We start from the raw sequence: 24,570 nt of genomic DNA, 5'->3' as shown, positions 1-24,570 counted from the left end.
TTACATGATAGTTTCTTAAAGAACTTCATCCTTCATGGGTCTTAAAATAAACAAACTTCAGATTGTGTCGGGTACAGGGTATTCATGGTCAAGTACCGCATTGATGTTTCATACACTTTTCTGAATTTCGAGTTATTTTGCAATTCATCGTTCTCATTTGGTGTCAAACGGACTGTAATGCAAACGAGAGGTGGCTGAACAGTTCTAAGCCTAACTACAAAGGATGTATGAAAGTGTTAAGAACACTACTTTTCATACTTACAGGCTGCATTCGAACCAAATACACAACCAAGCAGCATTACTCAGGCATGAACGTGATTAGGTAATCCCCCTTGTTGAAAATGGACAAATTGGCTGCTGCGATGTCATCGGCATTACAAAAATGTCAGCATACTGGGTCCCAAGGCTGCTGGTCCTTGATCTAAAAAGCTCAAGCTTTATCATCTGTCTTGAGACTTTACATCGTTTTGAAGCAGACTCAGCTGATTTTGTTGAGCGATTTGTAATCATGGATGAGTACAGAGACTAAACAACAGTCACAGTTGTGGCGACACCGCATGTTCCCTCCTCCTGGTGGACTACAACCCGAAAACTTCCTAAAGGTGTGTTGTTTCACCAGGACAGTGCACTTGTGCAAGAATCTATTGTCGCCATGGCTGCACTGCATGACTGTGGCTTTGAACTCATTGAACACGCTCCATATTCGCCACATGTGGCACCGTCAGGTTTCCACCTCTCCCAAACGTGATGAAAGTACTGTCTGGCAAGCATCATGCAAATGATTTCTGCTGTGAAGGACATGTTTCACAACTAGCAGGTTAGCATTTTACACCAGTTTGATAAAGGCACTCCAGCATCACTGGCAGAAGTGTTTGCTTCGGGAGATGGATTATGTTGAAAAACAACTAGGGAGTAACTCCATCAACACAGTCCATCATAATTAGACTCAGAACATTTCAGCCACCGTTCGCACCTTGGAATATCACACACATTGGTTAAATAACAACAAGATCCGGGGTAGAATAGGTCTTGAGCAACTCACCTTGCTGTAAAAAGCGACACTGCTTGTAAGAGGCGACTAACGGGTGGTCAGGCTCCCTGACTTGGCTGATGCATGTCATTGATCCCAATTGCTTGGATCTATGCTTATGGTGTGTCGATTGTCTGGTCCAGACTTGATTATTTACAGACCGCCGTCATACAGCTGGAATATTGCTGAGTGTGGTGTTAAACAAGAAACAAACAAACAGACAAACAAACAAACAAAGCTGACAAACCTTGAAACATAATAGGAGCGAAGAATTGGTGGAGGTCAAATTGAGTATGAAAATAGGTATTGTGGGCTGTCTTCATAATATTGTGCGCACTAAACATAGTGGATGCTAATTGACTGCAAATTTGTATTGTAATGTGCAGTCGTGATAGTAAAGTACAGACTCTGGTTTATATATCAATGTGTGCGAATGTACACTTATAATCTTGGATTGTGTCGTTGTGCAAGTAATCAGCGAATGTTTTAGTTATATTCCTGGCACACCAAACATGGGAACTGATTTCCCCACCTGAACTAGAAATAAAAGAGATCAGCGAAGAGTGACAAGAAACCCTCCACAAGACCGTATGAAAAGAGAGATGTCTTCAGCTTTCCAATAGTCAACCTTCCCTTCATGTCGAGCAATATTCATTCCTGCAGCTCCAGCCTATGGTGTCACATTGCACAACTTTTGAGGTACAATCGAATATGCTCTTTGTAAGGAGATTTCAAAGAGCATCATAAAACTCTTGCTTGCCCCAAAGCTGTTAAAACATTCCTGGCCTCAGTAAAGCTTTCAAAACATTTAATGGTAGACATATTGACGACATTTCTAAATCCGATGCAATTCTCTATCTTTACGTGTACTGTATGTTCCCGTGTTTTTTCGGGTGAACTTGTCTTTGCATATGTTATATGGCAGGATACGCTCATCCTTCGTGAACACCTGGTATCATCACTTGATGATGATTCATAAACACATACTTATGATTTAGTTGGAAATGTACATTGGACGCTTTCGGAAGATATTTCTTATGATTTCGGAAATGGTTTTGTCGCTCTAATTAACACATTGTGAAAATGTGGGGTATCGAACGATTTAACCACAAGGCTAACCCACAGCCCCTATGCTATACGTAGTAGCCACCATGTCGGTATGAAAAGCTTTTGTTACTAACAATCTTACCATGTATTCTGTTTCATTCCTTTTCTCAACAGCCACAGGGCCGTGAATTCCTGGGATGTTCTCTGTGTTCAATTGTGATTCTTCTGTCTGCGTCAGGCGACGACACAGTATGTCCATTCCCTGACTTGGGTAAAGCTAAGAAACGTACAAGGGATTACATAGTGATCTTGAAATAACTGTATTAAGTAAACGGCTCACCGTAGATAAAATAAGAGGAAGATAAGCATGTTTTAAAGGGGTCTATAATTAAAGTACATATTTTTTCAATTACAAAATGGATTAGGTCCAAGTAATGGTAACTTACTCTGAAAGCATTCTAAAAAATAGCGAACAGATGGAAAGCAATAAGGAAAAGAATGATGAGAAGAAAAATACAAACAGAATATCTGTATATATTTGCATTCCTATCTATGTAAGATTAAAGTGTGTAATACATGAATAATTGCATTGAAATGTGATCTGACTGGGATATGAAATTCGGATTATGTGCATCAGAACATTTCAGCCATCTTGTACTAAAATGACATGCATTTGACGTACAATGAATGAAGTTTCATCTTGCCATTTTATATATACAATAGGGTTAACGTTACTGCATTGAAACCAATATCGTTATATGAAGGGAATCAGAACAGGTCGTTGTTTAATATACTAAGATCTAGGTCCTGTGTGTACATGTTATGTTTCAGTTTGATCTGTGGGATCCATGGTGTGAAGACAAGGAACAACGTTACTCTGCTCGGAGGGCAATCACTTCAACGCGTTATGTATGGAGGGAAAAGCGATGCGAAAGTACTTTACCAGAAAATCTACGCCAAAATCCTCGTACAACGGTTCATCATTTGTTGAGGTAGATGGACTTTCTTCAAAATTTTGGTACTCATGGACACACTCGTCTGCAAGAGATGTAATAAAGATATATTAAATACGAGTACGTTACAGATGACAGTTATGTCAGACAATGAGTCTGACTCGCCAGGGGAAAATATCAAAATGACATAGACTGTAGGTGATTATTTTTCACAATGAGCAAACCCCATGAGCATGGAATTGCAGAAGACAAATTATCTACAGTCAGTCATAAAGGTACCAACACCCTGGAGAGGCGTTTGGTTAGTTAAGTGGGTGAAGCGTTCTCTCGTCACGCCAAAGACCCCGGGTTTGATTCCCAACATGGGTTTGAAGTATGAAGTTAATATCTGGTGTCCCCCGCCGTACCATTGCTGGAATGTTGCTATGAACGGCGTAAAACCACACTCACTCACTTACGTACCCGTTAAGCATGTGTAATTTGCAGCAAACTAATTTATATTAATACACACAAGAACTTGCTTGATCAACCGAGACAAACATGTTTCATTAACTGTTGAAAGAGACGAAATAATCACTGTATTGAACAAACAAGCGGAAATGCAATTTCTATATTGATACTAACAACAGTGCACTCAACATGAATTAATTAATTTTATGACTTGAAGTTATAGAGGGATTACAAAGGAATAGACTTAATTAATTGAATCTTAATATGATGGTAATGCACGGTGTAAGCCTAAAACATTGATTGTCATGGATTTTATTATATCTGTGTCCTCACACTCATGATCAATATAGGGTGTATATCTGAATATGGTTTTATGACAGTAAGAACGTACCATATGCATAATCGCCTTCGGAATCCTGAAAAACCAAACATTATTTCCGTGAATTTCCTAATGTTCCTAATGGATCGACTTTGATTATGTCCTGTACTAGATCCCATTATGATAGGAATTATAATTAAATCTACAATAAAACGTTTTGTTTTGATTCGGATCATTAAGTAAATTGAAGGTATCAAAACTAGAATATATATATATATATATGGTTTGTTGTATAACGCCGCACTCAGCAATATTCCAGCTACAATGTATATGACGGCGGTCTGTAAATAATCGAGTCTAGACCTGACAATCCACATGCATTACTTAGTCTCTTGTTAATGAGATCGCCAAAAGCAGCTTGGTCACCTACTTCTTTTGGGAGACCCTGATAGGATGATCTGTCAAGTCCAGGAAACAAAATGTCTGGCGTCACGGAAGTTATCTTTTCAGGTAGTTCTACAAGAAGATATCACACAATGCATATACAGAAGACAGACAACCACGTACCACAACATGATTAATATGAAGGCAGCAACATGAAATAAAGACAGTCAGGTCAATGACTAGAAACTGATCAATGACTAGCTAGCATGAGAAATATAATTATCCCCCGCCCAACAAAGTTGGTGGCGGATATAGAAACGGGCTCCGTCTGGCCGTCACGTTTCCGGAGCATAACTCATGATCATAAACCGTTTTTTCATCAAACTTTGCAGGTCTGTCAGGTACATGCTGAACTTGTGCCTTTTGCTGTTTAGAAACTTTTATTTTTTTACGTTTCCATGGATGCAAGATGGACTTAGGTTCCAAACTCTTCTTTTTTTTACAATTTACATGACAAGTTCCACTTCGGTTAAAAAAGGTTAGGGTTTGTTTAGATTTATATATGTCATAAATTCTGCAACAGGGGCGGGGGATATAGCCACGTTAGTGGCAAACTCTTGTTATGTTTGTTTTATTGTGTTTGTTTGTTGTTCAACGCCGCACTCACAACGATACCCAGATTACTTTAAGCTAACATCAGCGTATGAGTGTCATATCAACACCAAGTTTGTTTCTTGGTTGCTTAACGCCGCACTATTCCGGCTATATGACGGCGGTCTGTAAATAATCGAGTATGGACCAGATAGTCCAGTGATTGACAACATTAGCATCGATCTACGTATTTGGGATACGATGATTGGCTGGTTGGTTGGTTGTTTAACACCGCACTCAGCAATATTCCAGCTATATGACGGCGGTCTGTAAATAATCGAGTCTCGACCAGACAGTCCAGTGATTAATATCATGAGCATCGATCCACGAAATTGGGATCGATGACATGCATCAACCAAGTCTGCGAGCCTGACCACCCGATCCCGTTAGTCGCCTTTTACAACAAGCATAGTCGCCTTTTACAACAAGCATAGTCGCCTTTTACGGCAAGCATGGGTTGCTGAAGACCTATATTCTACCCCGGAATCTTCACGGGGCAGGCGCCTCTTACGACAAGCATTTTGTTGCTGAAGACCTATTCTCTAACGGAGAGGCCCATGAAAATTCCGGGGTAGAATAGGTCTTCAGCTACACATACTTGCCGTAAAAGGCGACTAACAGGATCAGGTGGTCAGGCTCGCTGACTTGGTTGACACATGTCATCAATCCCAATTGTGTGGAGACCCGTGAAGATTCCGGGGTAGAATAGGTCTTCAGCTACCCATACTTGCCGTAAAAGGCGACTAACGGGATCAGATGGTCAGGCTCGCTGACTTTGTTGATACATGTCATCGATCCCAAATGCGTGGATCGATGCTCATGCTGTCAATCACTGGATTGTCTGGTGCAGACTCGATTATTTTTGAGACCGTCAAGGATTAGTCAACACCGCAGTCTCAACTCAATGCAGTTTATTCTGCAACCATAACATCGACAGACGAACCGGAAGTGTCAGTTCAACCAAAAGTTGGAATAAACAAAAGCGGACGCGTGTAGTGGCGTAACCACTCTTCTCCCTCTCCAGCTTCACAATGAAGTTCAGAATGTTTGAAACAATACACAAAACATCAATTAAAATCCAAATGAAATGTATGCAACATCGTGCATTTATGACACTGATAAAGGGTCATTTTGTATATGGCATGTTAGAGTCATAATGTCATTATCCAGTCGCCAGATCGTTGCCACGACGGTGCTGACCGCTGTCTCAGGGATCTACGTTGGCTGTCCAGAGGAACAGAACAACCAAGGTCTGTATCCTCTTCATCCTCGGGATAACTGATGGTCCCAGGTAAAGATCCATCAGTGTTCATGGTCATGTCATAAGCATCACTGTCACCGTTTGAAGGAGGTTCATCGGCTGTTGCTGTTTGTGGTCTTAACTCTTCAACAACATTATCTTTCTCCATAAGACCTCTTATTTGGTCTCTGGGTTGAGACGCAAAAACTGTGGGACGAACATCATAAACCTTGGATCTAAACTGATTTTGAGTAAACTTTCTGATCTAAAAGCCATGGTCCGAAAGTCCAGTGACCATTCACTGATCGAGCATGTGTCTTGTCGGTATCCGACTTGACATATACTAGATCTCCAATAGTTACATTGGCAGGGTCTGAACGGAGATGCCCATGTGCCTTAGACTTACTACTTGAAGGATGATTAATTTGTCTGGAAAGCTGCTGTTTGAGTGCCAGTTGGCGGTCACATAACGGGAGCTGAACCCCAGTAATCTGGTCACGTTGAGTGATCACCTCTCGAGACGACAGCCCACCCTTTCTAATCCTTGTATTCAGGTTGGCTGCAGCCAAGCTTAGAGTAACTGGAGAAAGAGGACCACCTTCTGGGCTCAAGTGGAGACATTCGACACCCAGTTCTTCAATAGCTCGTTCAGCGACAAGGTTCTTGTTTATGTTTTTAGGGGAGCCCAAATCTAGGTGAATGCCATGCTGTGACAATATCTGGTCCTTGACCAGTAAAACGAATCCAGGGGCAGGATCCACTCTGATTGTGCAACTATCTGGGTCAAGATACTTAAAATCAGCAGTAAGCATGAGAATGACGTTGCGTAACTGGTCATGTCGTTCGTTCTGTACAAAACAGGTTTAGGTGAAGGATGAAACAACTTCCCTCAACATAAACACTAACTGTCCATAACGTTTCATGATATCAGCTGCAAAGTGAGTGCCAACAGTGTCCGGGGAACAAGTTGTTGACAGTAGATACAATTGTGATGGTATGGATTTCAAAGATGCTCAATGGTGACAGGAAGCAGTAGCATCAGTGGTTGCCTTGTCAATGTCAAGTGCATAGAAATACCTGTTAAACAGTTGTTTCAGTTGGTAGCATGATGGTTGATTGAAAGGAATGTGCAGGGCAGTCATGAAACTATTGATGACAGTCCTTGGTATTATAATATGATCACGCTTTGGTTGAAATGGTTTCTCATCTGGCACAATCAAAAGGTTATCACTGGCAATGCAAGCTACCCTCAAGTAGCGTTTGACATCCAGGATGTTTGTAATTTTCTTTGACAGTCTGGTTCCTTGTGCCAGCTAAGAGTGTGTTCTGCGGAGGTCTGGGCATTCCTGTTGAGTGGCATGCCATGCTGCCCTACTTGTGAAAGGCATCCTGGCGCCACCATCCATAACATCTTTAACAGAGAGTGACATGATGACAGAGTCCACAGATTCTGAGACAAACTTGCATACCTGACAGGTCTGATCAGTACACTCGATGGGATGTCTACTTGCATAATCTGACGGCAAGCTAGTAGCACCTGAAATATGTGCCACTGAGATCTGATTTCTGCTCAGGATAGAGAGAAATGTAGTCACTCTTGAACTTGTAGAGAAGGCACCTCGCAACAGTTTGTTGTGCGCCTGAACACAGGGGCGACTGTCTGTCAAAACCTGAGTTTGCTTTTGAGAGGCTGTAATATAGGGTGCAAAATGTCTGACCGAGGAGGCGATTGCAAGTGCCTCCAGTTCGCATGGTAACCACTGCAACTGATGTTTCTTCAACTTCGCACTGAAGAAGCCTGCAAGTCGAGTGTTGCCATCGCTGCTGACATACAAAGTTGCAGCAATTCCTTGTCAGCAATTCCTTGTGATTTGATAGAGGCGTCAGTGACAATAAACAGGTGATCAGATGTACGAGGTATGGTAATAGTTTGGCAGCCCAGACTGTGCACTTTCAAAGGATTTCCTGAGATCATCAGTCCACACTAGATTGTCAGAGGATTGTTTACCAGCCACGGCATTGTCAAGGGGATTCATCAAGGATGCATATCCAGGCAGAACCCTGCTCAGAGCCTTGTATGCCCCGATAAAGCTGCACAACCCCCGTACTGTAGGAGGTGGCTGAACAGCAACAAGGGCGGATATCTTGTGAGCACTCGCCTTTAAGGTTCCATCAGACCAAATCCATCAAAGAACATTGGTAGGTTTCAGGCATGCCACAGTCTTGGTTGCACTCAGGTGGAGGTTGTTGTTTTTCAAGGCAGACAAGACCATGCGCCAGTTGGAGAGGGTTTCTTCCGGAGATTGACCACCACAAAACAGATCATCTGCCAGTTTGACCACTCTACCATCTTGGACAAGATCCCCCAAAACTCGACTCATCATCTCTTCCAGGTACGCCTCTGATCCTGGCATGCCCATATCACAGCGGGTATAGACACGTAGGCCCTTGTAGGGGGTCACAACACCACAATACTTCATCCAACTGTGGGATAGGGGTATCTGATAGAAAGACTTGTGTAAGTATGTTTTGACAATAAACCTCAATTTCCCAATCTCTTGAAGGACTTTATCTACATGTGGCATCAGTGTAGGTTGGGGTTTACAGTATTGGCCAACCTCTCCGAACAATGGAACCAACCGACTTCCGCCTCCGGGTTTCTTAACGAGAAAGGACATGTTTAGGTATTTAATTGTGACGTTGACCTGTTCCGGTTTGGCGAATACCCCTTGTGTCTCAAGTTCATCAAACTTTTCTTGTAACGTGTCCATCATTTCTTTATTATACTGTGGTAAACGGCCTTTTCGTTGAGGGGGAAGTGTCAGTTCCCATGTTAACCACAGCCTTTATGTCTCTGCTCGCTCCATTGTACTTGGAGATTGAAGGGTTAAACATATCATCCAACTCTTCATGGAGGGCGGTAAACCTTCGACGCATGTCATCAGGAAGGATGGAATCTTGGTCTACTGATACACACTTGGAAAAAGCTCGGGAGGTACCTGCACTTGGTGGAGGGTTTGGCTCGTTCATCATAGGATGTGAATCCCCATTGGAGTTGGACTTGTAATTGGTCTCACTTGACAAAAGTGCTCATGATTCTTGAGTGTGATTTCATTGTCAGTTGTGTTTGCAATTCTAATCACGTGACCAATAGACATCACATCCTGACATGGGGGCCATGTTTTTGAGTTTGGAACACCCACGTTGCTAGGACTGTCCAGTCTAGGTTCCAAAGCCCAACGTAAGTCGGATGGGGTATCATGTGGAATGTTCACATCAATATACTCCCCAGGCAGTATGATTGTCTGTCTAGATGGGGCTCTCAGTACGAAGGCCTGAGTACGTCGCACGGAAGCACTGGTGTCTGATTGCTGGCCATAGTAGACGACCTTGGATCCTCCAATGATGATTTGGTTCTTGGCTGGTCTAGCTGCAATGTCGTTAAGCTTGAGGAATGGATTCCCTGCAAGAACATCTACATCCAGCTGTTTCACAACAAGGGCGTCCAGTTGGAACTCTAAGTCCCCACGACCGAGAATACACTGAACCTTGCCTACCACTTCTAATGGGGTGACACCATCGGCCTGACGGGCTCGTTGGGATGCCTTAGTGATCGGGAGGTTGATGGCAGATGCAAAAGAGGCCCAAACCATATTCGTGGTAGCGACAGTATCTAAAGTAAGACGAACAGGATGACCTCCATAGAATGCATTCAGGTATGGCGAAGGCTCTTCATTGACACGCTTGATACTATGGTGGTCAATGAGCAAGTTTGTTTCATCGTGAGTCTCTTCCTCATCGGGGACAAGGCGGGAACGGCCATACAATGCACCTTTGTCAGATTCTGGAAGGAACCGACAATATTTCAAAGAGTGTGTGTTATAAGAAAGACGCCCTGCCGTCCTACAGAGGATGCATTGCCGCATCTTACTCGAGGATGCAGGCTTTCCTCCACGAAATTGGGTAATTTGCCTTGGGTAGCCACTTGGTGTGTACGTTCGTAAAGCCTTGGTGTCTTCAATACTGAGTATTTCATCGAGCAATGATGACAAAGCCTGTGAGATTTCAGGCTTAAGGGAAGCCAAAGTCTGGTTGCGGAGTTCAGCCCCATATTTCTGTTTCACAAGAGAAGGGAGGCCTGGATGGACTAACTGCAACCACAAAGTCACTATCATATTTTCCATGGTAGGTGTGTGATCCTCATCAACAGTTATTGCTTGACCATGGTGTCTGATACCACACGTAGTTGTCAGGAGGTTATCCTCGAAAATTGCCATGATCCTCTGATACAGGTCTTCAGGACGTTCATCCGTTTGTAGCTTAATACCAGCAATGTCCAAGAAATGGGAACCAGTAGACTGGAAACCTTAATGTTGCCTTATTTTCTGCCAAATATCCTGAACGGATGTTGAGTTTTTGGAAATAGAATTTCGTGAAATAACAGGAGAGAAATTAGCAATCTGGCCTAGCATCAAATCTAGCTGAGCATTTTTCTGAATTGCAGTTTTTCTACGAGCGGCATGGACATTTTCACAGTCGTCCGTAAGACCTCTGTTTGGATTGGTAGCTGTCTTTTTCTCCCAAGTAAATTCGTTACTGAGAAATGTGGCAAAGTATTCATCAAGTGATAAAATGTACGTCAAATTCTGGCGCCAATTCTCAAATGAATTGTGGGTACAATGTGTGAAGCCCATTTCTGGTGTCCCCCGCCGTGATATTGCTGTAATATTGCCAAAAGCGGCGTAAAACCAAACTCACTCACTCACTCACTCAAAGGAATTGATAGTCTTTTGTTTCGTTAACTGCGACTGCTTTGGTGCACGTTGCTCGGCCATAATGCTGACACAATGCGAGTTCCTTCACTTGCATCTACTATAACGAACTTACGTGCACTACGATACAACGGCTGACTGACAGTTCATTTGACGTATGAATTGCTCACTGATTGAAATAATTTGAGGGTGTACGGTTGAAAAGTCACTCCTGTATGTTGGAATGATATTCCGACGTGGATTCAGAGCTGCTGCCACCACGCCAAGGATTAGTCAACACCGCAGTCTCAACTCAATGCAGTTTATTCTGCAACCATAACATCGACAGACGAACCGGAAGTGTCGGTTCAACCAAAAGCGAACGCGGACGCGTGTATCGGCGGACCGCCGTCATATACCTGGAATATTGCTGAATGCGGCGTAAAACAACCAACCAAACCAAACCAAACCAATTGCGTGGATCGATGCTCATGATGTCAATCACTGGATTGTCTGGTCCAGACTCTATTATTTTACACAGACCGCCGTCATATAGCTGGAATATTGCTGAGTGCGGCGTTAAACAACAATCAAACAAACAAACAATCTAACGGAGAAATATATGTCCAACTATTAATGCAATCCATGTTAAAGCATGAAGCAGAAATCTTACAGCATACTGATTTGATAAAATCAAAAAGAATAATATTGGTATTCATATTATTAACTTTCAGAAGAAGAAAATAAGAGAACAGCTGTCAAACGGCCCGACGCGCCAGGTATGTAATTGCAACAATGATTGTTATCCCGGCCCATTAGGACATTCTTAAACATTGACCTCCTTGGCAACTGTGTCCTTAGCAACAAGGATGAACAATGGGTCAGACAGTGAAAGCATAATTATTAAGCTATCGGAAGAAATGTTATATGGGTTTACCGTTGCAGCTGATGTAACGATCGAAGGTCTCCTCCAACCTGCTCTTTGCCTCACACACGGACAGGCGATGGGTATCATCATAGCGAGTGCAGCCTTGGATGGCGTCAAACACGGATGTAGGGATGCACCTCTCTTGGCACAACTTCTTTCTGTCTTCCTTTATCTGGAGCATGAGAAGCAAATTGACTGAACAATCTAAACAAGCAGGGGACAATACATACATACAAACTACGCTATACGTTATGTTGCCTGTCCAAAAATAGTTTAAAATTCTACGACAATTCATTTGTTAAGAAGAAATTCCCAATAGTGACTTGTATGTTAGTTGGTTGGTTGAGTTTGTTATTTTACGCCGCACTCAGCAATATTCCAGCTATTTGACGGCGGTCTGTAAATAATCGAGTCTGGACCAGACAATCCAGTGATTAACATCATGAGCATCAATCCACGCAGTTAGGATTGATGACATATTTCAACCAAGCCAGCGAGCCTGACCACCCGATTCCGTCAGTCGCCTTTTACGACAAGCATAGTCGCCTTTTACGGCAAGTATGGGTTGCTGATGACCTATTCTAACCCGGAATCTTCACGGGTCTGATGCTTCAGTGAATAGATTATTCACAGACAGTCGTCATATGGCTGGTGGTATTGCTGTGTGTGTCTCAACAAACAAACATCTATCGATAAACGTTTGTTTTGTCTTACCAAACGGTTCAATGAATAATTCTATCACTAGAGAAATAAAAGAGTCATATATTTGCCCCCAACCATGTTATAATGGGTAGGTTCCATAAATATTTGGAATTTTGTACATTTATATGTCTCAGTTGCTCTTTCATGAATGTTATATTTTCCGCCTTAATCATCCAGCCGTAATATTAATTGCTGTAATACTTACAGCTGTAATATTTACCGGATTGAGAAAAGGGTCTCCTTACCCTGACACATCTACAAAAAATTGTCAGCCTGACCACCCGATCGCGTTAGTCGCCTTTTACGACAAGCACAGACGCCTTTTACGGCAAGCATATGGGTTGCTTAAGACCTATTCTAACCCGGATCTTCACGGGTGTGGCTTATATGTGGTTACATTACTAATACCATATAGCACCGAAACATGAACTCTTTGAATTATCAACCGTTTTGAAAAATAAATGTTAGCATCATGCTGAGAAATTATTGCAACTGTGAATGCGTTTCAGTGAGTGAGGTTTATGGGTCCGTGAAGATTCCGGGGTAGAATATGTCTTCAGCAACCCATGCTTGCCGTAAAAGGCGAATATGCTTGTCCTAAGAGGCGACTAACGGGATCGGGTGGTCAGCTAGTGTTAGGTCATATCAAAGCCAAGCCATGTTTGTTTCTTTGTTTGTTGTATTAATCTGCACTATCCCACCTTTATGATGGCGGTCTGTAAATAATCGAGTATGGACCTCACAATCCAGTGATTGACACTATGATCAGCAATCTCCGCAAATGGGATACGATGACATGCATCAACTGTCGGTGAGATGAATAGCCCCTATGTCCCTTTGACGAATACTGGTCAATGTTGCTTATAGTGTAAAACAAATATACAGTTATACATATACACATTTACTGTGTTCCAAAACATTCACCAGATTGCCAATGGCGGACTCATTTTGTCCTTTGAGATCTGAGTAGGGGAGGCAACCGTGTGTGATGACTTCATAGATGAGATGCCCAACCATCCAATAATCAGACCGCATAGAGAAATGGTGTTTCTTGAGGGACTCTGGGGAAGACCATCTCGTGGGAATGGTTGAACATTCTCTGTCTAACAATAAAGTCAGTCATTATACGTAGCAAGCATAAATACAATAAATATTCGTCTACATTACAGATGAGTGTTTTTATTAATGCATTACCAAAAGTAGAACATGAATGGACATACCAACAAGAGTTTCGTCTCGTCCACATTTTCGAGCCAACATGAAGCGATACAGCTTGACAGATTTGCTCTGTTTGTTATATGCAAAACTGGTAGCAGTAAGATCTCTGTGTATTGTGCCATGTTCATGAAGGGCGATAACTGCTTCCAGGGCTTGTATAAGGAACTGCATGAGCTGAAGAGGTTTAAACCAGTCCTTGTTCTTGGCACTGTAATAAAGCACCTTCTGGAAATTCTGTTGGCTGTAATCCTCAGTGATGTAGAAAACAGGGAACTGGTCGATTCTGTACGACCACATAGACAGGATACCCTTATGGGTAGAAAGAGCTCTCAGAATCTCGACTGTTATGAGGTGACCACAATCCGACGGATTGGATGGACTTCTGCTATGTTCCACAAGGACGTCCTCTGGAAAGTTTGAAAATACTTAAACCATAGTTTGTATGCAGCAAGAGCATAACGTGGAGTGTTGATGTCCGATCGCACAAACTAAGTAGTAGATAGAGGATGAATTATCGAGATATATAGGTACAGCTGCGAGAACAAATGGCGAAGCTAAGTCCAGTAAAACGGTTGTCAGAACTGTACCCTTTTTTATTCAGGAAAAGTGCTGCCACTAATACTCTGTCTTAAAACATGAGCTAAACGAATAATACATATATGTATAAAGTGTACAGTATGCGTAAGCAGCACTTCCCATTTGACATGTCCAATTTGAACCAATAACAAAAAAACTATTGTACCATTGCCGTTAGTTCTAATGAAACTGGGCACCTCCTAGTTTTATACCTGTTGGTAAATTGACGTGTATCATGATTTTTTCTGATCCAATTTGAGTAGAAGCTACTTTCCAGCTTGTGCTGCTTGTAGAATGGTTGGTTGGTTGCTTGTGCAGGCGGTTGATGCTGATTGGATGTAGATGCGTCAGAACCTCTGTCACCATCAAACTGTGTGTTGTTTCAGCGTTGGCATCTTTCCACAGGGAAACGGCACCCTGTCTGATCACAGGGCTTTGCGAAAACAATAAACATCTTGTCATGACATATATGCTTCTATCCAAGTCCTTTAGTGACAATCCAAGAGCTGTGAAAGCAGCCTTTGCACGATCTTCTATATCCTCACCTACTGCATCTCCTGTTAACGAAGTTACAGTACAGTGATTTACTCAAATGCACCTTTCAGAACTCGCAAACTCGTTCCATTGTAACGTTGTTCATACTTTTTAGAAATCTTAAACCAACGTCCTTACGTTCGTTGACAGGGAACATAACAACTGGTTATTTAGGGTGATATTAGTGGGCATGGGTTGCCCAGTCGTCTAAGGCGCCGCGATTCGCTGTGCAGAGTTTCGTCCCTTGGGCACGCCAGACAACCTAAGGTTGTGGGTTCGAATCCCGGTTCGCCCCGATTATGTTTCTAGGTTTGTCAGCACCATACCCGTGCTCGTGGGTTTCACTGAAGTGGTAAACGTCTAGACCTGCATCACTTGGGGCTTTCCTCCCACATCAAGCTGACACGCCGCTAAATAACTTGAATACTGGTAAAAGCGGCGTTAAACCCAACTCACTCCATAGGGTGATATTAGAATGATAATGCCTTCTATTAAATAACATTAATTTAATGGGCATTCTACACTATCATTGGACAGCAACGTATGCACTTACCTAAGGCATTCAACCCGTGAAGATTCCGGGTAAGAATAGGTCTTCAGCAACCCATGCTTGTCGTAAAAGGCGACTAACGGGATCGAGTGGTCAGACTCGCTGACTTGGTTGATACATGTCATCAATTCAAATTGCGTGGATCGATGCTCATGATGTCAATCACTAGATTCTCTGGTCCAGACTCGATTATTTTACAGACCGCCGTCTTATAGCTGGAATATTGCTGAGCGCGGCGTTAAACAACAAACAAACAAACAAACAAACAAACCTAAGGCATTCAGGTAAGCAACCATCCCAGTAGTGACCAACTGTACAACTCTCTTTTGTGGTTTTGGTTTCTTTAACACGTTTCTAACTCTGGGTTTCCCTGGCTTCAGTAGTGCTGGGAGTGTGTCTAAGGCCACGAGGGCAGTCTGGGGGTCGCCATGAAACACCTGTTTCAAGAAACAAAACAGTTTAGTTTAAAGATTAATTGTGCCACTGAACTTTGGGCATAAAATTCTTAAAATAACTAAAAGTCGGAAGTGTTATTTTATATCATTGCAGCGTTTCTTGCCCAAACCGATTGGTCGATTGAAACAAACATTACTTTGAGGTTCACATTTCCATTATAACTATACAGAAACAGAAAACTTTCCAATTGCGAGCTTTATGAGTTGCTTTGGGAAATGTTACAAAGTGCAACATCAAACTATTCTATCTAAAAGACAAGAAAAGAAAGCATATAAATGTCACTTCACTATTCAAATATTACATGATAATAAGTGGAATCAAAGAGGGGTTTGTCAATGTACCGGCAATGTATCCGCAAACATATTGACCTTGTAGCATACATGCACTTTGTTATATGTATGGTAACAGTGCTTCAGTGTCTACAAAACGGAAATCCCTGAAAGGGTAATACAATTTTAGGCAAGTTGATACACGAAACAAAAATCATTTATATGCTTCCAAGAAACAAATTCCACAATTTAGAAGACTTGAAGCGGAAAGGAAGAGTTTTGAAATAAGGCATTGTGATTTAGAATGTTTACTATCAAGTTGCTGTTTTACCTCCATAAGTGTCCCCAAGACCATAGAGAAATGAACAGGCCAGGATTTCTTTTTCACGGAGGATAGTTGCTTCCAATTCGTTCCACATGCTGTGACTGCTTTGTTGACGTAATCAATACGTTTTTGTATGTCATCGACAAACACACTGATGTCACTCAGAGGAAACTCGTTTCCTGAGCTTGGCTGTGAAATGTATTGCTTTACCCGTTTGATGGTGGAATCCAAGGATGAATGACGAGATTCTTGGGACACCACCAAATAGGTGAGAGTCAGAAGGTACGTGGAAATCAAATTATGCAGGAACACGGGGTCTATAACATCAGTCTCTGTCAGACAGCGTTCAAGCAAAGCTCTTTCAGCTGACTTCAGATCATCATGATCAATAGTGTCGTGTTTAGTTGAAAGTAGGATGTCCCCGAGTTTAGTTAAAACTTTATTCTGTATCACAGGAACTGGAACTGCTAGAAGTTCCACTATTGCAGATATATCCTTCTTTGCAAAGATTTCTGGAATGACTTTGGTCAGAAGACAGCGAACTGTGTTTGATCTGTTGCTACTGTCATAAAGTCTAGTCTTGCGGCACATCTCTCGAAGTTCACTTTTGGATGACCCTGATAATTTGGAAAATAGATGTGGAATTAAGAAAAGTGACCAATAAGACCAGCTAAAGAGAAGAAGGTGCCCTAAATATATCCCTAAGACTAACTGAGTCTACAAAGAAGCATTTGATGTTCATATACTCACCGACAAAAGAAACGCGAATACCGTATATGTTGGTTAATATATGACGAAATACGAATGTTTATTTATATTGTGCACTATGTGGCAGTGTATTTGATTATTGAACAATGATTGTAACTGTTTATATGGCTTCTGTTGAGATTCGGTAGAACGCTCATTGCGTTGTGTTTGGCCAGTGATTAGTCGTCATGAATGTAGTACTATTTAAGGTAAGCACAACACTGTCTAGAAAGTTCTGGAAGCTAGTTAGACGGTACAACAGATCCATCGACAGCGACGCTTGCGTTGGTGCCATGCCTTACAGCCTTGAAATTTGAGAAACTGGGGACGAGTGTGGTACACTTATCCTGTCAGTGCCGAGGAGATGCTGAGTTCAGCGCAACCTTGTGGCGTCATGTGACATGACAATGAACAGTTTTCAATGCAATTGTAGAACGACAACATGTGACTTTCGAGCTTCAAAATTTCATATCTGTATCTATGATATTAAATCAAATATATCGACTTTATTAGGTAAATACTTTTACTAAAATATACGTTAGACTGGATTTTAGAAACTTGATCTATTTTGAGAAATTCAGCTGCACACAATCGACACGGGATATTAGAATACCATGTCTTCAAATAACTTAGCTCTACATTGTAAACATCGGTTGCTGTTTTGGCGATAGGAGTGAAAGGTATGCCAAATGAATAAAATGACCAAAGTAAAGGAATAATACAAATTATGTAGACTCACATTCATACAGTTTATAAAGTTAACGATAGCACAGAGATGAAAAGCGGTGACGCATGCTGCTACGTATTTATAACAATGACCTGTTTTCTATAAGAACCCGCTTGTCGCCTTCCCCAAAATGAGCTTGTTATTGTGAAAGGCGGTTTTTGCTCCCGTCCTCGGCCTCATATGGCCTACATCCCATTTCGCAAACGCCCTTATCAAAACAAATGTAGGGTTGACTGCACATCACATAAAGGATGTTATACCTTTAGAAAAGTGAACTCTTCCACTAATGAGGTATACTTCATATTTTTCAACAACTAAAGAAAATAAAATCTTGCACTGATGATTTATACTTTAATAAGGTCATATATTCAACATACATCAATATCATCATCATCAGTCACATAAGTTAATCAAGTACATGTGTGATACACAAATTCATCAGTCACATAACAATTACTGTAATTTCACCAAGTGTCCAACTGCATCTAGGAACTGCATCACAGTTTTTCGTCCAGTTGCGAGGTGTGGGTTTTTATCCTTGGCTGCTCTGTTTATATACGTTAGAGTAGCTGTCCATCTCTCAGAAATAGAGTTAGTTTGGCCTTCGCTATTGCATCTCTTGGCTTTAGGAGATCTATGAGACAGTTCTCTACCTGGACAGTTTAGTATCGGGAAAACTTACGCCAATTGTTCCAGTAAAACACATTTAAACAGCTTTACTGTACAAAAGTAGCAAACAGAGACACTTCTCTACCTGGACAGTTTAGTATCGGAAAAAACTAACGCCAATGAGTGTAAGACATTTATAACTCACAGTAATAGATTTCGGTGACATTAATCCACTTACTTTCCATATAGATATGGTATTAAGCTGAAATCATCACATGATGGATTATATCAAAATTTCTATTATAAACAAACAACAACCTTTTGATGTTGATGAGTGTTTAGTCAACATACGAGGGGCGTTCAATAGTGAGTGAGTATGGTTTTATGCCGCGTTTAGCAATATTCCATCAATATCACGGCGGGGGACATCAGAAAGGGGCTTCACACAATGTACCCATGTCGGGAATAGAACCCGGGTCTTCGGCGTGACGAACGAACGTTTTAAACACTAGGCTATCCGACCGCCCCCGTTCAATTAGTTTTGCAACTTGGGCATTTGTGTTTACACAAACAATGTCAACATGTGGCAGGTGTGACACTAGTCACAACACCAGGTTGACACGTGCCTTAACAAGTTCAAGATACAACAGTAAGTTAGATGTGATGGCTTCATTCACCTAAGGGTGGTCACAATCATGGATTCTCTCATACATGAACAACTCACTGTAATAAAGCTCCTTACTAAGGAGGGATACAAAGCAAAAGAAATCCATGGTCGCATGTGTGAAGTGGTGGGTAAGGATGCTCCTGACTATTCCACAGTTTGCCGTTGGTCCTTACAGTTTAAAAGGGGTAGGGGGTCCATAGGCGATGACCCAAGATCAGGCAGGCCTTCAGATGTCACCCAACCGGAAACTGCTGTAACCATTATTCCTGAGCATCTTGGCATGTCCAAGGTATCTGCAAGATGGGTACCTAGAAACCTCAGAGCTCAAGATCACCATCAGAGAAGTGAAAATTGTCTAGACCTCTTGGATTTCTATACTGCTGATGAAACCGGATTTCTTTCTTGTCTAGTGACAGGTGATGAAACATGGATCCACCACTGGGACGCAGAAACTAAATTGGAATCCATGCAATGGAAGCACCCGAATTCTCCGACTCCGAGGAAATTTCACACTCAACCATCAGCTGGCAAGGTAATGGCCACCATATTTTGGGTTGCAAGAGGCATATTACTGGTTGATTACATGACACAAAAAACTACAATCAATGGACAGTATTATGCTAATGTAATGAAAGAATTGCGAAAATCTATTGGCCAGAAACGCCGTGGGATGTTTACACGTGGTATTCTACTTTTGCATGACAACGCTCCGGTTCACAAGTCGAGAATTGCACAGGCCGTCGTATGATTCGAACAATTAAATCACCCACCCTACAGCCCAGACTTGGCCCCCCAGTGACTATTTCCTGTTCCGGCAAATGAAATCTGTCCTACGCGGAAGACGCTTCTAGGATGACGAGGACAAATGGAATAAGTGTATTGAGGTGAATGGAGATTATATTGAAAAATAAAAGTGCAAAAGATATTCTGCAACTTGGTCTTATATTGAAGTTGCAAAACGTATTGAACGCCCCTCGTAATATTAATCTGTTTGCTTGGCATTCTATCAAAGTTGGTGAGTATATAAGAAAAATGCAACTTTACAGATAACAACTCTGGTTTATTGCAAATAGAGACGTTTCCAGGTATGAACATATTTATTTCCATAAAGTGGAGGGATAGGCAAACAATCATATTTTGCTTATCTGAAATGCCTCTCCCATTGATACATATACAAATTACTATGTACTGAAAGTGACACTATGCGAAATAGCATACATTATATAATTGACATTAAAGATAAGTATTGTTGTGTAAGTGTTTAATTACTGGATTATCTTTCGTAACTACAGCTACGTTATTATTAACATCCATCACAACAACATCGCAGTATCACAAAGCAAAACTCTGACAAAATCTCTAAATTGTCAAGAAGATAGAATAAAACTGTGCACTGATTTCAAAATTTCAAGATTTCATACAGTCGTTAAATCTACGTTTCTAGGTACATTCTTACAAGCTGGGACCCCATTTCCGACTTTTCTATAATCAAGTTAACATATTTACGCTTCATATACTATCTGCTATACTACATAATTATGCCTTCATAGCTTTCAGTAAGACTATCCATAATTGTTGGAGAACTAGTCACTGGCGAAAACATTTTAATCTAATCAAATCTATGAACCAAATACTGTGTAGAACATGATGACAAATATTCTGTAAATGTTGTGTTAGACAGGGTGAACATTTATCACTACTAATTTTTGTATTGTACATAAATGACAAATTAACATATATCCAATAATGTGGAAAGTATACCCCTTAGCCAAGGTGACCTGTCTATATTTATCCGTCCGCTTGTATTGTTATATGCGAGCGACAGTGCTGCTTGCTGACAGCCCTCTAGAATTACAGTATTCACTGGACTCTATTAATGATTTTTGTAAAAATAAAAAACTGGCAAAACTAATCTGAAGAAAATCCACGAAAATAGTTTAATTTGGCTTGGAAGTTGGTAATGAAGGTATTGAGATTGTAAATCAGTAGAAATATATTGGTGTGATCTTCAGCAGCAACCGCTCTTGTACAATGTGTCCTTAAGGGAAGTGAGTTTCGAAAATGTTATTGATAAAGCTACGTTCCGACATTCTCATATATATACTTACTTTGAGACGTAATACGCCCTTATACAATTATGCTACGTGTACCTCTAATACCTTAACATCATTAAATACTACGACATTATTTAAGGGAACGCCTGTCACTTCAGCTTCAAGAATAAAATGACCATCTTCGTTGCACAAGACACAGCTCCTGAACGTGGATAGAAAACTCACTCAAATTTTGCACATCGCACATGTATAGCATGACGTCCACGGTGACCCATCCTGATAAGTGGCATGAACCAGTAACCGTCACAGCCACATGGTTCATTGTTGGGGTACAAAGAAGGAAAAATGCCTCCAAATGTATGTGACAGAAAATGAAACATCGCGCTCAATAGGCAAGATTGAATCTGGATTGTAACCGTATATTATAACGAGGCGAGGTTCATTAGTGTACAGTAGCACAAATATAATGAAATACACAAAAAATTCATCTACGCTGTGTGCCCTTTTTGCAGATGAAAAAAAAGTATCTTTGGTTTAAGCTTCATGGCATTTGAAGTATTATTTAAAGAAGGGAGCATGTTAAATGTTATTTCCTTCCCTGCTGCGGATTTATCGATGTCATCGCTTGAGGTATCCACCTTGTTAGGGGGTCCTTCATCTGTTGTTTATGGACGAGGAATCTGTCCCTCATACACTCCGTTACTCCAATGTATTCTTTATGACACTCTTTGCATATGTAAATAATATATTTGGCGGAGCAGTCCAGGCCAGATCGTACATGAATTAGTTGTTTCCTGTTTTTGAATTGAATACATGAATTTTCAACTATGTATTCACAAAGGTCCCCGTTTACATTTTGAGGCACTGAATTCTGTAGACTTAATACATGATTCGAATTTGGCGCATGTTAATATTTTCTTGAAGTTACGACTTTGGTGTTCAGATTTTTTTTTTTTTTATCCTTGTGACATTACTCATAATTTGATTCATTTTAATATCCGCATTCAAAATTAGAATAACTATATAAAGAGTCTTTGTCATGTGTAACTGTAACTACCCATGCCTCTCTTCTCGCAAACCTCTATCTCCATAATGGTTTACATGAAAATAGATCGACAAAAAGCTCTCCATATCCAATAGAAATCTCTGCGTAAAACATGTAAAGTAACGTGTAATAATGCTGACTGATTGCTTGCTTCATCGATTAGGTCATAGAATGTCAAATGTGATATAACATATTTACGTGACATGTACTCACATTTCAGGAGACGGTGAGGCTTGTACTGTATCTTGCTGGACAGAAAGTAGACCCCAGTATCTCTACACTGCTGATTTTCTACATGACTGACAAACACGTCACGCTCTCTAAGCGGTGATTTGGAATAAGTACCATCCTCCCCCCTTGTAGCAGACGACAACTCTGTAGCAGACGTGTGGGCCAGTTCAGTAGCAGACGACACACAGGTAGGAGGTTGTTGGACAATCTCCACAACCTTGTCAATGATCTTGTTATAGTATGAATCATTCACTAGAAGCATCTTTGTAACTTCTTTGTAAACCTCCGGAACTTCTTTCGGCGTAGATTTGACGTGTATGAATAAATATTTCTGAGTTTGGTGGTCTCGGAGAACGTCAGTTAAACTCGATAGGCGGCTGATCATGTCAGGGCACAGGTGTATTATTGTCACAAGGGTGCTGTCCACCATTTCCTTGAACCTCTTCACAAAGGTAGACCCGATGCCATAATCACCCCTTCCTTCCATGACACACACGATCCCCCGGGACTCCAGATCCTCACACATACGAGCATACCGAATTTCACAGTCAGCATTCAAGCATGTGACTATATGTACGCGAGCGTCCGACATCTTGGTAGTAGAATCAACTGTTTTCACACTGTTGTCGTCACGAGACACAAGGCTCCTTCAATAAACAGATATGTCTGTCCACAACGGTGTATCAGATTCATACATACATTTACCAGGCCTGACAGAAATGCGAAGCCAAGACCCTTGAAGATTCGTCTTTCAACTTGTACCGCTCCAATGTGTCAGTAAGTATTCATGTCATTCAACTGTCCCATTCTCCAAATAGCTCGCAGATGTACAGTAGATGTAACATCTGATGTAGGAATAAATATCTGCACTACATGTACATATACGTCACCTGACGTGACGATAGAGAGACATACGAGACTGAGCCAATCGCAATTATTCAGCTGAACAATTACCCGAGACTGGGAATACCCGAGAGAGGCGTATGGAGTGTTAAGGGTAGACCCGGATATATTATGACCCTGTGTCTTCGGGATATAATACGCCTTTCTCAGCTGACCTAGTTTATGCTGTGAGGAGCTGTTTATTTCAGGTTTTGTCAAGGTCAGGTGTCGGATACCCCCTATGAATGTGACTTACACAGTTACCTCCCTTTTGTAGACGACCCGTGTCTGGCCCACCCGAGTGGTACTCATAATACAAAATATATTACAGATTTATGAAGCATATTGACACAGCAACCACAATGTCCTACTTGCTGTAGCTTTGAAGATCTTAACATTAGGAGACGTCGGACAGGCGAGTATTTGTTTGTTTGTTGTTTAACGCCGCACTCAGCAATATTCCAGCTAAATGACAGCGGTCTGTAAATAATCGAATCTGGACTAGACAATCGAGTGATTAACACCATGAACATCAATCTACGTAATTGGAATACGATGACATGCATCAACCAAGTCAGCGAGCCTGACCACCCTATCACGTTAGTCGCCTCTTTCGACATGGGTTGCTGAAGGACTATTCTAACACGGATCTTCATAGGTGACAGGCGAGTGAATATTTGAGGTCACTGCACGTGGGTTGAGTCATAACATGTTGGATGTGGATAAAAGGTTCAAGAAATTATTGAGAAGATGAGATTTTGAATAATTACAGACACAAATGAACACCGGAGTGACACCAGTTCTGAAAAGCTACTGAGCAACATTCATGAGTGTTTATCGTCAGAGGTGACTATCGTCGCTATATCGCTGAAATAATGGCGATGCGACGTTAAATTTTAGCTCACTCAGAAGCGCTTAAATGGGTCGGTGTTTAGGCGTGGCGACTTAGTTGATAGCATCTCATCATAAGCTGGCGGCAATGCTTCAGTGAATATAGATTATTCACAGACAGGCTGGTGGTATCGCTGTGTGTGTCTCAACAAACATCTATCGATAAACATTTGTTTTGTCTTACCAAACGGTTCAATGAATAATTCTATCACTACAGAAATAAAAGAGTCATATATTTGACCTCAACCATGTTATAATGGGTAGGATCCATAAATATTTGGAATTTTGTACATTTACATGTGTCAGTTGCTCTTTCATGAATGTTATATTTTCC

General features: G+C 41.3%; 1 protein-coding gene across 1 annotated transcript in view; it reads right to left on the bottom strand.

Annotated features, from left to right (window-relative positions):
- LOC124143375 overlaps positions 1-23,468 on the bottom strand; it is a 28,762-nt gene extending 5,294 nt beyond the window's left edge. Inside the window, exons 1-11 of the mRNA XM_046512333.2 lie at positions 22,446-23,468; positions 16,390-17,000; positions 15,605-15,770; positions 14,462-14,806; positions 13,676-14,080; positions 13,380-13,558; positions 11,763-11,925; positions 4,230-4,315; positions 3,872-3,896; positions 3,021-3,115; positions 2,220-2,354 (exon numbers count right to left, since the gene is read on the bottom strand). Coding sequence (XP_046368289.2) covers positions 2,220-2,354; positions 3,021-3,115; positions 3,872-3,896; positions 4,230-4,315; positions 11,763-11,925; positions 13,380-13,558; positions 13,676-14,080; positions 14,462-14,806; positions 15,605-15,770; positions 16,390-17,000; positions 22,446-23,055 — 2,820 coding nt within the window. The 5' untranslated portion in view covers positions 23,056-23,468. The remainder of the gene's footprint in view (positions 1-2,219; positions 2,355-3,020; positions 3,116-3,871; positions 3,897-4,229; positions 4,316-11,762; positions 11,926-13,379; positions 13,559-13,675; positions 14,081-14,461; positions 14,807-15,604; positions 15,771-16,389; positions 17,001-22,445) is intronic.
- Between the last annotated feature and the right edge of the window lie 1,102 nt (positions 23,469-24,570).

This window comes from Haliotis rufescens, unplaced genomic scaffold (assembly GCF_023055435.1).
Source record: "Haliotis rufescens isolate VD_foot unplaced genomic scaffold, xgHalRufe1.0.p SCAF_108, whole genome shotgun sequence".
Classification (NCBI taxonomy): Eukaryota; Metazoa; Mollusca; class Gastropoda; order Lepetellida; family Haliotidae; genus Haliotis; species Haliotis rufescens.
The sequence above is the reverse complement of the archived record's forward strand: the minus strand, read 5'-3'. Positions and strand labels throughout refer to the sequence as shown.